This window comes from Argopecten irradians, chromosome 14 (assembly GCF_041381155.1).
Source record: "Argopecten irradians isolate NY chromosome 14, Ai_NY, whole genome shotgun sequence".
Lineage (NCBI taxonomy): Eukaryota > Metazoa > Mollusca > Bivalvia > Pectinida > Pectinidae > Argopecten > Argopecten irradians.
This window is the reverse complement of record NC_091147.1, coordinates 15,678,472-15,696,398: the sequence shown is the minus strand read 5'-3', so window position 1 is coordinate 15,696,398 and position 17,927 is coordinate 15,678,472. Positions and strand designations below refer to the sequence as shown.

At 34.6% G+C, this 17,927-nt stretch overlaps 2 protein-coding genes across 4 annotated transcripts in view; one reads left to right on the top strand and one right to left on the bottom strand.

Annotated features, from left to right (window-relative positions):
• Positions 1–5,294, top strand: part of LOC138306907 (DNA polymerase alpha catalytic subunit-like) — a 37,249-nt gene extending 31,955 nt beyond the window's left edge. For 2 of the 3 annotated variants that reach the window (XM_069247470.1, XM_069247468.1), the window contains 4 exons: positions 277–408; positions 717–833; positions 1,193–1,286; positions 1,898–3,059. In XM_069247470.1, coding sequence (XP_069103571.1) covers positions 277–408; positions 717–833; positions 1,193–1,286; positions 1,898–2,052 — 498 coding nt within the window. In that variant the 3' untranslated portion in view covers positions 2,053–3,059. Of the gene's footprint in view, positions 1–276; positions 409–716; positions 834–1,192; positions 1,287–1,897; positions 3,060–3,539 lie in introns of those variants that run through there. The other variant, XM_069247469.1, reaches the window with a different exon arrangement.
• A 2,187-nt stretch (positions 5,295–7,481) lies between these two features.
• LOC138306910 (tubulin beta chain-like) lies at positions 7,482–14,447 on the bottom strand. The gene is made up of 4 exons (XM_069247474.1): positions 14,287–14,447; positions 9,607–9,715; positions 8,969–9,324; positions 7,482–8,385 (listed from the first exon to the last, which is right to left on the bottom strand). Exons 1-4 carry the CDS (start codon positions 14,341–14,343, stop codon positions 7,570–7,572), a joined length of 1,338 nt encoding a protein of 445 aa, XP_069103575.1. The 5' UTR covers positions 14,344–14,447; the 3' UTR covers positions 7,482–7,569.
• Between the last annotated feature and the right edge of the window lie 3,480 nt (positions 14,448–17,927).

Sequence of the window (17,927 nt, the reverse complement as noted above, 5' to 3'; positions counted from 1 at the left end):
CCACTCATATTTTAAAACATCAAACTATATATCCTCCTTAACCTGAGCTACTCTATTAAGAGACCATTTTTCAATTTCCCTTGAGTGGTTGCTTAAGACAGATTCGACTGTAGTCTCTATATGTTTATTTCCTAATCACAGGTAAGAAATAGTAAACAATTTAGAGCATTTTCGTCTTTAGATATATCCTTAGGAAAGACCAGAATTTTTTTTTAACTAAAATGTTAAGAGTCTTTGCTATGATGTTATAATATTATATTTTACATGTATATTTAGGAACAAGAAATTGATTGTTCCCTGGCTAGATGTACAAACCCCCAGTGCCAGTGTAAGCCAGACGATAGTCTCCCACAGATAGCAAATCAACTGGTCATGACGATACGAAAACATATTCGTAAATATTATGAGGTGAGATTTGGTTAGAAAATACATTGAAAAATGATGATAATTTATTGAAGATTGTTTAGATAGGTTTAAACATATTTCCAGCTCCTATTTGCCTATTCTGTAAAAAATCAAGTGGAAGAACTTAAATTAGTCTTCAATATTTTGAATTTTGTAGGGTTCATAATAGAGACCAAAAGCAGAAAGTAAAGAATTAATCAATTTAAGCTTGATTGACTGTCTATTGCTCTGTTTCTAATCTATGTCTATTTAAGTTATTTTAGCCCATAGGCTGTTGTTATCAGACCTATGATATGGTTCTATATTCACAGGGATGGTTAAAATGTGACGACACCACGTGTGGTCATGTGACGCGACGACTGCCGCTGATCTTCCAGAGGAGTCATCCAGTCTGCCCAGCATGTCATAAAGGACACTTAAATACATGTGTAAGTATTCTGATCTGTTGGTTCTTCAGGTTAAACATCACTCTGGGGCCTCCACCTCTAGGTCACAAGTTTGATCCCATGTGGAGCTCTTGTTTGTATTCTAATCAGCTTTTGTCCATCTTCGTGCATTGTATGGTGATAAATAATTTACATTTTTGACTTCTTCTTCAAAACCAATAAACCGAATTTGTTGAAATTTTGCAGAAACCTTCCATGGCCAAAGGTCAACCAAAATTATATGGTCCCAGCCAGGAGATTATTTTTTTCTTTGAATAACACAAACTCGTGCTTACTTTGTGTAATATATATATATAAAGACATGAGATCTTAATTTATAGGGACATGATTTATATTTACAGTATACAGACTCCATGCTGTACAACCAGCTGTGTTTCTACCAACATGTGTTTGACATTGAGAAAGCCAGGAACCATTTGTCAGAGAGAGAGCGAGGTGAGTTATCTAGTGAAATACACAAAATGGAATTGTATGGTTTACAGTGATGAAGTATTACACAGAACATAGTCAAAGTCATTGGTCAAAAACCATAATGTGGATTTTCTTTTCTAAAGCAGGGATGAGGTTTCATAGTTACTGCTGGGGTAATACTGCACCAATACAGTTGAAACTCAGTTACTCAAATTTTTAATTTGAAGCTGGTTTTCACCTTACACTATGCACTATACACTATACATGTATGTTGTTCAAGGATTGATTTCACTGCAGCGGTTTCATTATTCTTCTATAATGTAATGAAGATGGATGGAGATTTTATTAGAAGCATTATTTATCAATTGAACTTTATTTTAGCATAGAGGAGTGGGTTTCATCTTGTGTATCAGAAGCAGGTCACTGTAACCTATATTTTGACCTTGACCCACATCAAAGAAAATGTATATAAAAGATCATTCATTCTACTTGTACCTATGTATCTATCTAGGTGAGGTTGTGTGTCACCAACCAAGATAGGTCACTGTGACCTATATTTTTCAACATTTATATTCAGGATGTGAGTGTAATTTTCTGCATTTATTTAATTGAAATATTTTTTGTTCAAATTTCAGAATTTGCCAACATCAAGTCAAAGGATTTTGTTGCAAGTTATAACATGTTGAAGGATTTGTCATCTAGATGGCTTAAACAGAACTCATATTCGGATGTGAATCTGGACTCATTATTTGAAGGACTGTATGTACAAAAGAAAAGTATCCCTAGTTAATGTGCCCAGGAATTGTGCTTGACTTGAGGAATGTAGACGAGGGATGGAAATCCCTGTGTATAGATATGAACAAGTGAAGTTTTAATATATAAAAGTGCTGCAGCAACTGTATGATCGGGTTGTACTATATACTGTAGATATATTGCACATATATTTAGGTTGGATTTTAAAATTAGGAAAAATTGGCAACAGTTGTAGTATGGGATTCTAGATTCTGGAATTGAGGTGCTATTGTTGTTATATCTTCCTCTTTCAAGATTATGCAACAACAAAAATATACTAACCATTGAATTTCTTATATTCTACAACAGAAACTAATCCTGTCTCTATTGAGTAGTGACCAGATCAAAGTATTATCAGAGTTCATTTTAAAAGAGTTTAACCTGTCAAAATCGACCCTTGTCTGATCTGGCCCCCTGTCTATTATGACATTATCTTCTTTATTATAGCAATATTAAAACCTGTGTAATTTTGAAGCATTTCTATACCAGCCAAATATGGTGGTCCTGATGAGATATGAACATTTATCTTGGTTATACCAAGTATTACCATTACAAATTAGGCAAATTAAGAAATAAATAGAGCACTTTAGTTACTGAATCTTGGCTTGTAAAGAGTTTCAATAAGATACTCCTCTGAAGGTACTGGATCATAACTCTTGGTTAACAACGATAGTATTTCCATAATTTATGATGCTAATATTTCAGCTGACATTCGGTTTAAAGGGACAATTCAGTGAGGTTAATTCTGTTACATAACCATGAAGCAAAATATGACATAAATGTATTGTTCTACATTCCTTATGAAACATTTAACATGAAATATTGACAAATTCCACGACATTGTTAAGTATTTTGATTGATACCGTTAATATTCTAAATCGTTGATCAATACGATTAACCAGGTACAACATGTATCCTGTACCCATACCCCAAGCCAAAGTCACGTACGTTAAACAAATGCAATACATAACTACTGAGGAGTTGATGAATTTTTTTTTTTTTTTTAGACAACAATATGTATCTGATAAGGTAAACACACTACTGTAAGAGCAATTTGAATAATTCTAGACAAAAAAAAATCTTTACTACACTAGCAAAGGTCAGGGTTCGGCATACAACACATCTGACCACTATGTGTAATGACGGACAGTAAGTGAGTTTTAAACATTTCACATACATTTCAGTACAGTGGGCTGTTTTTTGGCATTTTTGCAATTGAACTTTATTTTAGCATAGAGGAGTGGGTTTCATCTTGTGTATCAGAAGCAGGTCACTGTAACCTATATTTTGACCTTGACCCACATCAAAGAAAATGTATATAAAAGATCATTCATTCTACTTGTACCTATGTATCTATCTAGGTGAGGTTGTGTGTCACCAACCAAAATAGGTCACTGTGACCTACATTTTTCTCCATTTATATTCAGGATGTAAGTGTAATTTTCTGCATTTATTTAATTGAAATATTTTTTGTTCAAATTTCAGAATTTGCCAACATCAAGTCAAAGGATTTTGTTGCAAGTTATAACAAGTTGAAGGATTTGTCATCTAGATGGCTTAAACAGAACTCATATTCGGATGTGAATCTGGACTCATTATTTGAAGGACTGTATGTTCAAAAGAAAAGTATCCCTAGTTAATGTGCCCAGGAATTGTGCTTGACTTGAGGAATGTAGACGAGGGATGGAAATCTCTGTGTATAGATATGAACAAGTGAAGTTTTAATATATAAAAGTGCTGCAGCAACTGTATGATCGGGTTGTACTATATACTGTAGCTATATTGCACATATATATAGGTTGGATTTTAAAATTAGGAAAAATTGGCAACAGTTGTAGTATGGGATTCTAGATTCTGGAATTGAGGTGCTATTGTTGTTATCTTCCTCTTTCAAGATTATGCAACAACAAAAAATAAATTGACTATTGAATATTCTACAACAGAAACTAATCCTGTCTCTATTGAGTAGTGGCCAGATCAAATGTTCAAAGTATTATCAGAGTTCATTTTAAAAGAGTTTAACCTGTCAAAATCGACCCTTGTCTGATCTGGTCCCCTGTCTATTATGACATTATCTTCTTTATTATAGCAATATTAAAACCTGTGTAATTTTGAAGCATTTCTATACCAGCCAAATATGGTGGTCCTGTTGAGATATGAACATCTATCTTAGTTATACCAAGTATTACCATTACAAATTAGGCAAATTAAGAAATAAATAGAGCACTTTAGTTACTGAATCTTGGCTTGTAAAGAGTTTCAATAAGATACTCCTCTGAAGGTACTGGATCATAACTCTTGGTTAACAACGATAGTATTTCCATAATTTATGATGCTAATATTTCAGCTGACATTCGGTTTAAAGGGACAATTCAGTGAGGTTAATTCTGTTACATAAACATGAAGCAAAATATGACATAAATGTATTGTTCTACATTCCTTATGAAACATTTAACATGAAATATTGACAAATTCCACGACATTGTTAAGTATTTTGATTGATACCGTTAATATTCCAAATCGTTGATCAATACGATTAACCAGGTACAACATGTATCCTGTACCCATACCCCGAGCCAAAGTCATGTACGTTAAACAAATGCAATACATAACCACTGAGGAGTTGATGAATTTTGTTTTAGACAACAATATGTATCTGATAAGGTAAACACACTACTGTAAGAGCAATTTGAATAATTCTAGACAAAAAAAATCTTTACTACACTAGCAAAGGTCAGGGTTTGGCATACAACTCATCTGACCACTATGTGTAATGACGGACAGTAAGTGAGTTTGAACATTTCACATACTTGTCACTACAGTGGACTTTTCTGGCATATCACAGTAAAACCAACTAATCTTTCTATTAGAACTGGTTTGTTTCCGATATACATGCAAATTTTAATGTACTCATAGACTGAATTTTCCCTTAATACGGTATTTGATGAAACTGAAATACATTCATCTTGTGATACCCGTCATTCTTCACCCAGAAGACTTTGGCGTTTGTTGCATTCATCAGATATTTAAATATTTAAACTTTTATTGGTACAGTACCAAGGATTGATCAATTGTGAATATGAATTCTTATGAAAGAAATGACTATTAAAGCATATTTGTATGATGTATACAATGTAAATTATTAAGTATATACATTAATTTTATACTATGGTGAATTTGTCACATGTGATGTATATTATACTTTCATATTATGTGATGCAATAAACCTATTGCTAAAGATTTGTCTCTTTTACTGGTTCTCAAAATATAATGGTAATATTCTACAATCATATAGTTATCCGCTTGGTTATCATTCTGCGTTAAGTTGGACTTAACATTTACATTTTCATGGCATATCCACAACCCTACCAAGCTGTCTATGTTTATTTTGATGTCATTATCATTGTAACATTGTCCCTGCAATCACAGGAGATGGCTTTTACATTATTGACAATAATGAATTGTTTATTCATTTAAGCATTGAAGTCACTATTTTTTAATTTCATCGGGGTATTAAAGAAATTTTGTTTGCAAAACTGTTTGAATCCGCATAGCGAACAAAATTTATTTCCTACACTGATGAAATTAAAAAATAGTGACTTCAATGCTTATAATTAATTTTCCAGGCTACTTTATAAAATGAAATACGTTTACACGTACGATTCCATTGATTTTTTCCAAGGGATTATTTTTTCCAAATCGATAAGCAACATCAATGTTTCTTTTGTGACGTCACGATAAAGTTGGGTTTCTCCGCGCCATTCTCGGATATTTTTCATCTAGGAATGAAAAAAATGGAATAGGCCAATCAGAAAGCCAGAAACAAAGAGAAAATTAATATTATGGATGCAAAATACCTCTTTAGTATCTCTTTAGCATAAATCAACGTCTAGGGTATAAGATTGCGCATACTAACCTTTTGCACCTGAAGTTCTGGCCCAGGATCATGAAAAGATTAGACTAACTAGTTCTAGCTTAGTCAATCAGATATGATATTACGTTTTGTAATGTTATATGTCATTTGGCTAAGACTAAACTTAAGACAGTTTTAGACTTAAGTCTGTTTCGTGATCCTGGGGCCTGGTAAAAAAGGTAGGCGACAACATGACTTAAAGGTAGCTCCATACTTGGAAAAAACCCATGTCATGATTTTTAGGACACCTGAAACTCAATTTACATTTTTGACTTCTTGACACCTGAAACTCAATTTACATTTTTGACTTCTCAAAAACTGCTGAAGTATAAGACCTATCAAAATTGTGAATTATATGGCCACAACTCCCCAGCAGATTGAACAATGAAGGCATCATAATTTACGATTGGATTGAATGCTAAAGGGTGAATGTGGTTTAACTAAGGCGTGTATTGTCGATGATGTCATCAATATGGTCTGCTGTTGGCAGAACCATGTTAATAATGGATTCTAATTCTTTTAAGGCTATTGTCTCATCTTATTTCTTTTGGATGTGGGAGAACACCTATGAGGGTGCGAAATTACAACCCTCATGAATTCATGAACCTCCAACAATTATAATTTTGTTTTCACATCCTCTAAGTAGGGAAAAATTCTATTAGTCATTTTTTTGTTTGTTTCATTTATTAACAGCTATGGTCATGTAAGGACGGCCTCCCATGTATGTTGTGCAAGGTGTGTTTTGGGAGACTGCGGTATATTCATGCTGTGTCTTCTTGTATAGTGGAACTGTTGCCCTTTTTATAGTGCTATATCACTGAAGCATGCCGCCGAAGACACCAAGCAACATACCCCACCCGGTCACATTATACTGACAACGGGCTAACCAGTCGTCCCACTCCCTGTATGCTGAGCAGAAACTTCCACTTTTATAGACTTTGGTGTGTCTCGGCCAGGGGACAGAACCCATAGCCTTCCACACAGGGGCGAACACTCGACTCAAGGCCAAAAGTGAGGCATTACTATTTGTCCCGTTATTACCAGACTATATAAATGTAAAAAGTGATTTTCAATCATTTTACAGCTCAATAGTTTTTATTGTTAACTTTATAAAACACTAACGTGTCTCACCGAAATATTCTTTTAACAAACTTTGTATTTCTTCCATACTTCACAGGGATATTCTGTGGTTGCGAGGGAGAAGATTTAATAAAATCTTTTCCCTACCTAGAGAGTGCGACAACAAGAGTTGACGATCGAGTCCTTTAATGTAATAGCTATTTACTCAATCAGTCAACCACAGAGACACAAATGCATTGCTAATTTGATATTGGAATATTACCATTTCATAGATTTGTTAAAGAGTTTGAAAAGTGTCTTCAACATTTTAATGATTTTTTTGTCAATTACGCTTGTGGCTATATAATTTTATATATTATTTATCTTGCAACAATCATGAATTTCTGAAAATACTTTTCAAACTCCTTTTGGTATGAAAGGACTCAACACAAGTACTGAGATATTAGGACTTTATTCTTTTTTATGTTGTTTTCTGAATTTTTCCTTTTTCATGCAGTGATGTTGAGTGTTACATGTTTATGTCTATGTCTCCTCCTCTCCCTCTTCCTCGTCAAACTCTCCCTCCTCCTCTGCTGTGGCATCCTGGTACTGTTGGTACTCGGACACCAAGTCGTTCATGTTGGATTCAGCCTCGGTGAACTCCATCTCATCCATACCTTCTCCAGTGTACCAATGCAAGAAAGCCTTACGACGGAACATAGCGGTGAACTGCTCGGAGATACGCTTGAAGAGCTCCTGGATGGCGGTGCTGTTACCAATGAATGTTGCTGACATCTTGAGACCACGTGGTGGGATATCACAGACGGCGGTCTTGACGTTGTTGGGGATCCATTCAACAAAGTAGCTGCTGTTCTTGTTCTGGACATTTAACATCTGTTCATCAACCTCCTTCATCGACATGCGTCCTCGGAACATGGCGGCGACGGTCAGATAACGTCCGTGACGAGGATCACAGGCAGCCATCATGTTCTTAGCATCGAACATCTGTTGGGTCAGCTCTGGGACAGTAAGAGCCCTGTACTGCTGGCTACCACGAGATGTAAGAGGAGCAAAACCTGGCATGAAGAAGTGGAGACGGGGGAAGGGGACCATGTTGACAGCCAATTTACGGAGATCAGCGTTCAGTTGACCGGGGAATCGGAGACAGGTGGTGACTCCAGACATGGTAGCGGATACAAGGTGGTTCAAGTCACCATATGTGGGTGTGGTTAATTTGAGGGTACGGAAACAGATGTCGTAGAGAGCCTCGTTGTCGATACAGTAGGTTTCATCTGTGTTCTCAACAAGTTGGTGGACAGAGAGGGTAGCGTTGTATGGTTCAACAACTGTGTCGGATACCTGAAAAACAGTAAATAAAAATACTTGAGGTAGTGATTGTGACATCATGTGTTTGCAGGCGTAATGTCATACCTTTTGTAGAAAATGACGCAAATTTCACACACAAAAATGAAATGATGTCAAGACGTTACAATGAAACTACCCACAAGGGAGGCAACTCTGTAATATGCAAAGACGGAATAGAACAAGTTTTGGTAGAAATATATTCATTTACAATAATCATTTTTCACTATTACTGTGAATTAGAATTATGTTTGACTATGAATTACAATGTAGAATTATAAATCAAGGTAATTCAAATTTGTTTGCTTCAACACAGGATGCTATTACTACTGGTACATTTATCAAAAATAAAATTTATTTAATCATATAACTTTTCTTCCCCTATTAGCATTAAATTGAGATCAATAAATTTGGTAGAACTTCACTCAAATAGTAACATGATAGTGATATGGCATACCAAAAACATCCAACCATGCATTGAAGTTGTTGATGCTAGATAAGCAGAATCATTTGTCCTTTTATGAATACAAAGTTTAATTGCTTAAATTTAAAACAGATGTCACATTTAGGGAGTAAGTACCTTGGGTGATGGTACAACGGAGAATGTGTTCATGATCCTGTCTGGGTATTCTTCACGGATTTTGGAGATGAGGAGAGTTCCCATTCCAGATCCAGTACCACCACCAAGAGAATGTGTAAGCTGGAATCCCTGAAGACAGTCACAGCTTTCTGCTTCTTTCCTCACAACATCAAGAACAGAGTCTACGAGCTCAGCACCTTCTGTGTAATGTCCCTTAGCCCAGTTGTTTCCAGCACCACTCTGTCCGAACACAAAGTTGTCTGGTCTGAAGATTTGTCCAAAGGGACCAGATCGGACAGAGTCCATTGTACCAGGCTCCAAATCAACGAGAATAGCACGAGGAACATATTTTCCTCCTGAAAAATAACAATTGAATTTCAAACAAGTTATTGCAAGTTGAATTGTTTCTTAAATCTAACATTCCTTTGGGGAATCATATGCATAAATGTTGGTGTACTTGTGTAACAACATGTTTTCAGGGCAAAAATTAATAATAATAATCATGCCTAGATCCATTTAAAAGATTATACCATTGGGGTAGGATATTCTTAACATGCTATATAAGTATTATTTATTATTGACAGAGCATCAAGTGAAACTACTGTTGGAATATATAATTGTTATTTTTGAGTATGTACCTGTCGCTTCATTGTAGTATACGTTGATTCTTTCTAGCTGAAGGTCAGAATCCCCATGGTAGGTTCCTGTGGGGTCAATTCCATGTTCATCCGAGATCACTTCCCAAAACTGAAATCAAAATACCAAATTATAGAATTTTAAATACTACTCAGGGGTTTCATTATCTTTCAGGAGAGACGGTACAATTGCAATTTCAGGGGGTACTTTTCTATACCATCTGTATGCTATCTAATGTAGTTTAGCCCAAATCAGGCGGTACCACAGCCAGGTTCAACTGACAAAAAGTACCGGGTACCGCCTGATATTGAAACCCCTGAAGTCTACTACAATCTAATTCAAGGAAATGAAGGTTCTTGAATTTCATTTTGAAAACTCAAAAACTCATTGAATCTATAAATATCCATCCAAATTTGCCGTCATTATAGCATCCTGGAAATTTAAAAATCATAACAAAAGGGGTGTGTATTACTAGGGAACCAAAAATGCAAGTTCAGTTTGTATTGTTAATGAAAAACCTGCAAAAAAAATGTTGGCCATATATTAAATGTACTATTAAAACAAGGGAAGAAATAACCGCAAGCCCCTCAGCCTGGGGCTATTAGATTTAATGAAGGGCCAAGTGGTTATTTGATCAAGTTTGTTGATACTTTAACCAAAGAATGTCCTTACAGGGTTTTTTGCCAGGCCTTTATAGGGTCCGGTAAATGAACTCGTTCCCATTTGAAAAATAGCACTCTATTATTCCAAATTCAGTCAATAATTTCCCAAATACAGTAAAATTAAATCAATACCCATGACATCAGTAAAATTAAATATATGTAGAATAAATGTTGAAGAATATTATAATATCCTGGAAACAGCTAAAACTTCTTTATTTAATTTCTCCATTTTTATTTTATAATATTTCAACAAAATACTATAGTGATGAAATTTTAACAAAATAATGCTGATAATATTTTCGTAATTTTTGAAAAGTACCGATGATATTTTCCCAATTTTTACTTGGGGACCTTTTCCCAAATGAGCTGGCAAAAACCCTGGCTAAAAAATCAAAATTAAAACCAAAGTAATCCAAGGACTCATTCATTATTCTGTAATTGCATATGATGAGTTATTCCCCTTTCAGAGAGGTAACTATTGTCAACTATTATTTGCATAAGGAAATTTTGTTGATAATTTCTCAAAAATTGTGATGTAACAATCAACACCTACAGTACGCTAGCTTACTTGCAGATGAGTCTGCAATATGCGTAAACAGAATAATTACAATGAGGTGATTATAATTTACATTACTTTAAACTAGGCTTATAAATTATACTGTCATTTTATCCTGGGCCCAGCACCATAAAACTTAGTATCTTAAGCTCGGTTATAACCTGGAACAAGGACGTTAAGCCCCATCAATCAATAAATCAATCAAAAGCACCATAAAACTTACAAAGAATTTTACTCAAGTGTATGATTTTACATAGACTTGAGTAAAAAAAATCTGTCCAAGAAAGTTTTATGGTGCCAGACCTGGGATGAAACAGCAGACCCAAGGAAAATAATAGTCTTTTCAGAAAAATTCTTCTACAGTTCAGGCTCCAGGATCATGAAACAATCTTAGACTTTCAGTTTAGACTTAGCCAATCAGAAATGTTTTGTTACGTCGTCTTTGATTCAATTCAATTCAATATATTATATTGAACAACAAAGGGATTGGATAACACACTAAGGTAGTATATTGGTCATCTTTGTTGGCTAAGTCTAATCTTAAGACAGTTTTTTAAGACTGATTCATGCAGGTATTTCTTTTTTTTTTCAATTTGGAGAAATCCTGATCACTCTCAAGTCTTTGGATAAAGGGATACCTCTAATAATAGTATAACTTGGCAGCCTGGTATGTTTCAAATAATTGTTACCATAGAAACATAACAAGCTTTGAATGGTTCAACATTTCTATAATGTTATTGCCATATTGGTTGTATCAGTGGTTTTGAAGGCTCACAAATACAAGACCAGTTTTAGTTTTCAAAATAACAAAAAATAATTTATTTGGTTGCTAACTTGCCCGACTGTTCACTTTAAGGAAAAATCCTTTAAATAAGGAGCCTTCTTAAAAATCTGTAATGCTTTCCTATAGAAATATTTAGTTTAGGAATTCCTTAAAGTTAAGAAAATTGAATGTTCATGAAACTGAGCCCTGGGACCTAATCCAATAATATTAGATGTCGGTATTGAAAAACTTCTGATGGGCAATACCGTTAGACACTAATGATCAAAAGTGTCTCGTCGTGCTATACCTCGAACATTGTTGGAGTACCTGGGACCCAGCCAGTTGATTACTGTAGTCGTGACTGAACAGTAGGGGAAAGTAGTCAAATTTCGGACGGATTCAAATTTCGGACAGTAATTAGAAAATACTTAAAAACTCATAAAATAGTCCAGATATCTAATAAAGTCATTGTAACTGACCTATGCTTTACTTTCAAATTGGAAATTAACAAGATTGAAGAACAGATATGTGAGCATTATATTTTGTATGGTAAGTTTGAATGTGAATATGTGACTGCGACCTTTTCTGCGGTTGAATATACAAAAATGAACTTGTCAAATGACGCAATATGGAACTGCATGTCAAACATGTCTTATTCAGTGTGTTCATTAAACTTTTTTTATTTTTTTTTTTGTTTAACACATCCTTTTATTGTATTTTGAGTAAAAATAAACAATACAGTGGGAATTAGCCATCATTATACCTATATAAAGTTTGGTGTCCGAAATTTGAACACCCATTACTAATATGAAAATTTCCTTATTTGGAACAGTCCAAATAATCAATAAATACTTAAATATTGTTCGATTTTCATAACATTTGTAAAGTTCTGAATGGATTTTAGTAATTCAGAGCTTTCCTTAGTTATAAAATCAATAAAAATGTAAAAGTAGTAACTAAGGTAACCAGTTATATCCTAGAAATAAAAGTGCAAGTAGACAAGGGAACATGTTTATCAGCTAAATCCTTTAAGGGTACTTACACATTGAGCCCAAAATCTGGGTATATATGATGAAAATTACAAAAGATATACTAAACAAACTCAACAAACTTTTTATTTCAATGCATATACATTTGCTCACATGAAATTCATGATTATGTAACAATATAACATGAAGCTACCCAAATTGGTACACTTTTTGAAGAAAATCGTTAAAATTTTCTTACGTGTGCTTGAATCCAGATTTTTCTTTTAACATTCCAACAATAGATGCCTTCAGCTTTAATTTCATGATTTGTTTACTTGTTTAGCAGTGCATATATTTATAGATAGAGAGTTTTGAAGCATGACCGGTCCAGCCCTGTGTTTCAGCATGTTTCAGTACCCAAAATGGTACACCTCCTAAATTTGATTTGATTAATAAATATCTAGACATGATAAAAATGTTTGAATTCATATAAGGAAAGTTCAAACAATTTTTAATTGATTAAAGTCATGTATGTGTCAAAAAAGTTCCATTCAGCACTTGTTTTCTGTGTTTCAAAATATATGGTGTATTTAGGGTTGTCGCACGACGTCGTTCCCCAGATTTTTTTAACAATTGCATTATTTTCATTTTTAACTAGAGATAATAAGCAACAGGAAAGAAAATGACATATAAAAATTGTCACAGTTACTGTTAATCACCTTAATTTTTGTTCAGGACAGTTATTGTCAGTTTAGAGTGTAAACTGAAAATTCTGCCTCATATATATCAAAAGTGTACCAATTTGGGTAGCGTACCAATTTGGGTAGCGTCACGTTACATGTTTTATATGAAAATCATACTTATTTTAATTGGTTTTTAATTGCTGTCCGAAATTTGAACACCCCTATGTCCGAAATTTGAACACCCCTGTCTGAAATTCGAACAGCTATACATTGCTGATTACTTTGACCTGGTATAACACAAATTTAGTATCTGTGTCGAGTTTCAAGTGATATAAATGCTAGAAAAGAAAATTCTCTTTCTGCTCATACCTCAGTTATGGGGGTATGTGGATAGGTTTCAAGCATACAAAGGTTTTACAATTAAGGTGTCCGAAATTTGACTGAACAGTAGTGCCGTGGTGATTATCAAATTCATTGTGTGCATATTCTACTGTGCGTCCAGATTTCCGATTCAATGTCTGGAGCTTCTGACGAATACTTCATGATGGTCAGTCGTTTTGTTTATGTGGAAATGTGTTTCATGAGATGCAAAAAATTCAATTTTTTTTTATATTTTTGACTATTGATTTGTTCCTTCACGACTACTGGTAGGATCCTACTGGCCCGGTATTAAAATACTTAAGTATGGTTGGATCTGGCTGCCATGCAATTATTGACTAAGTGCACCATCAGACATTTAAACTCGAACACTTTTATCAATACTATAAATTTAAATTTGAGACCATGGTCAATGTCAATGTCATGTAAAAGAGAAAATAAACACAAGGAAATGTAACATGAACCTGCAATCCTTTATATTGACTTGGTACAATCAATCGATGAAAAAATTCAAAATTTAAAAAGTTAAAAGTGTCACGTTGATTTAGATCCAAGGGAAACGCTTGAATAAGCGGATATTTTCAATGAGATTGAGAAATATTTCTTCTTAAAAATATGCAAAAAAATCAACTAATCAACCGTAATATAATATCTAATAAGACAGTTTCTTACCTTGGCACCAATTTGGTTACCACACTGACCAGCCTGCATATGTACAATTTCCCTCATCTTGACCGTTTCTTTCTTTTGTTTGCTTCAACCACTTTTCCGTTACTAGTCTTCGTTTAAGTTGTTTGAACGCGCTCGCGCTTTTATACTACCGAACCCTTTACTTCCGCTTCCGCGTATTTTCATTGGCTGACGCCTCAACAAGAACTATTTCACAATCGCATTATTTTAAAAACAACTGATTGTTGGACGAAAATGACATTTTTCATAAATACGTATATTCCAAATTTAGATCAATTTTCTAAACGGCATTTAAGCTATATATTATTATGATATAATCAGACATAAAACGCGTATGAATATGACAGACAGTTAGAAATTGTGAAACCGAAAGTTTAACAACGAGAATTTTGCCGAACTTTTGGTGACTCAACGACATGTAGGCCTAATAACGAAGAGAACCAGGGACGCCTCAAAGAACACACCACTATATAGATAACTTATTAAGTTTGAAATGTTATTCGAATCATAACCATTAGATCTAGTGATGGGGTAATTTCCCTTTGACCGCGGCAAGTCGATGATTGGAAACCTGCTGACGAACGAAACATGATTTTAACAAAACCTAGTTAGACCTAACTTATGTCTAACAGTTAAATTATTGTTATGCGACCCTTTGCACTTATTTGCAACACTAGCCTTTTGGTTACATTTAGAAAATTATCGATCTAGAAACCAGTCCTAGGTTTTTGTTTCTTGATCGGTCTTGAATGTTTCGCAAATCATGTAGGCCTACTACAGTAGATTTATGGACATTTTTTTATACATCAAAATGTAGTGAAGAATGTTTATTTTTTTAATACAATGGGGACACTGAAATTTGTAAAAAGGTTGTAAATTCTGCATACAACTTGAGATTTGTTTGTCACTTGATTTGTATCATTATCTAGAATCTAGATAGAGTCTAATCTAGTTTAATTTTTATCTAATGTCCATTACAAAATATCATGTGCATTACTCTATGAGTATATTACATTATTCTATGTGTAAAGTATTTGTATTTTACTGATCAATAATATAATATCTTATTATAATACTATTTATATGTTACCGTTGTGTTTAATACCCTTTATAATTTGTTTTACCTATGTAACATTGTGTGTTATACGGTTGATAAAGGTTTTTCGTATTCGTATTGTAAGCTTATAACATGGACATGGATTTTCTGAGTGAAATATGTCATGTAGGCCTACAGTAATGCTTTCCAGAAAAAAATATATCCACAGAAGTAAAATTAAATCTTAAAACAAGAATTAGGTGTGTTGAGGTGATAATGATGTCCTTTAGCTATATTCCAAGATTGTTAAGGATTAGACTTACTTTTTGAGAAAAGGAGCTACCGTAAGTATAGTTTAGCATCCCTAAGTTTCACAGCCTCTGAATCCCACACCCTGAAATGAATCCTGCGTTGAGGTGACAATGATGTCCTTTAGCTATGTTTAAAGTTTAGTTAGGATTGGATTTATAGGTTTTTTTAACCCTAGTAGTGCTGAACGGGTATATATCTAATCATCGGTCGGGTCCGCCTGACAAAAATGGGAAAACCATACAGTACCGTACACGTTCAATGCAATTACCTAGTGCTGAACGGGTATATATCTAATTCATCGGTCGGGTGCTGAACGGGTATATATACCCGCCAGACAAAAATGGGATAACCATACGTATGTACGTTCAATACAATTACATATACAAAGCTAAATCCTTAAACCATTTCACATTCATCCAATATTGCATTGCATCAGCATCTTCTCTAGACCTAATTTTAATGGTTATACATTTCTAAGTTGTAAAACCACAGGCATTTGACTATTCTATTTCGCTCTCTGTAGTATATACGTGGTATGTTTACTACTAGGTATGTGTAAACGTACCTGGTACATAAAGAAAACATATCTTTTGGTAAAACTGCAAAACAACTATCGCGTCAGATACATTGTAATGTTAATATCGGCATCAGTTGCAACCATCACATTTCTTTACGGAGACCATCGTGTTTGAGTTAGAATCACTTATATTGAGGGTAACCATAGGCCAGAGACCATTTTCAGATTCAAATCCGTATCCAAACTCTCCTCGCCACCATACACCCAAGGTTATCAGAACAACACAACTCCCTCTTAAATTCATCTTCTATTTCCTGGCCAGTAAATATTCAAAACAAGTTTCTGCAGGCCTCCAAAAGGTAGCTTTTTTCTCCTGATCCTGAACTACCCTCAGTTTTACCTAGACCCCTTGGAATTGAGGATGCCCCAACTAAACTTTTGCGACTTGCCCCTCCAAGTGGGTGGGTAACCTTTACATAAGGAGGTAACTTGGTATATTTTTTGTATTATAGGTTAACCTATGCCAAATGTTTGCAGTGAACTTTGCATAGTATACTTATTACTATCAAGGTGATGAGGGGTCAATCTTCTCTGAAACATGAAATAATCCCTGCTAAAAAGTTGCAGGTTCTTTGTATTCTATGCTTTGTATGTTCCAGTTAACTGTTATCCACCGTTGTAGTTTTGTGATTTTTGCTAGAGGGTGTGTTAACCATATACATTATGCCAAAGGTGTGTTAAGACCCCAGTATTCATAATACCGTATTTGACCCAATAAGCGCCCCTCCCCTTTTTGAGCCCTCAATTTCAATTGCCAGGGCACAAGACTTATCAAAGCTGTATAGGTTTGCACATCCTCGATATTCCAGGGGTTCCGATCACATACAATCTCTTCTCTACACCCCTGGACTATCTCTTAGTAAAACTGGAGGCAACAGAATAGAACAGGTAATTTAGTCATTTGATGTACATCAAAAGAGCCATTTGATCACTTACGATCTCTACACCTCTTGACTATCTCATATTAAAACTGGAGGCAACAGAATAGAACGGGTAATTTAGTCATTTGATGTACATCAAAAGAGCCGTAAAACAATACTGTGGTTGACTGTGTGGTTTTGATGTTAGGCGTCGCTCTCTCTGTCTTCAAAGTAAATCTTTGCTAGCCTGTGATTGGTCAAATGTTTTCCGCTGAGCTGCCTTCAATTTCACTATGAGATAGTCCAGGGGTGTAGAGATCACAAGTGATCGGAACCCCTGGAGTATCGAGGATGAGGTTTGCAATGATTTTGTCATTTTTAAGCACCTTTTCCTTTTTTCCATTTTTAAACGCCCTGGGCACGTATTGGTTCGAATATGGTACATGTAAACAAAGTTCATTGCAAACCTTGAACACACCATTTATCATTATTTTGGTGTAGAAACGTTCGAAACTCTAAAAGTTCAAACAAGTCAGAAGTTGTCGCGTTCATTATAGAAGTCTTTAAAATGGCCCCAGAAATACCAGTACGTTATAAAATTTCACCCAAGCGCCCAAGGACTTTACAAAATGAAAATTGTGCTTTTAAAGACGAAATTATTTCAAACCCATAGTTTTGATCTTGTGCCAAACCATTGAAATGAGGCCTTAACAAGGATAGGGGCACTTATCGGGTCAATTTCGGTACATTTGTATATACATATATATATATGTGTGTTTAAACATGCAGAATTTGGCAAATAATTTTAGAGAAAACAGAGGGTTAATTTAGGTCCAAT

Coding starts and splice junctions, on each gene's coding strand:
- LOC138306910 (XM_069247474.1), bottom strand. CDS start 14,343: ATGAGGGAAATTGTACATATGCAGGCTGGTCAGTGTGGTAACCAAATT. Junction 9,325..9,606: donor ATACTACAATGAAGCGACAG/GTACATACTCAA, acceptor GTTATTTTTCAG/GAGGAAAATATGTTCCTCGT. Junction 8,386..8,968: donor CCGTTGTACCATCACCCAAG/GTACTTACTCCC, acceptor ACTGTTTTTCAG/GTATCCGACACAGTTGTTGA.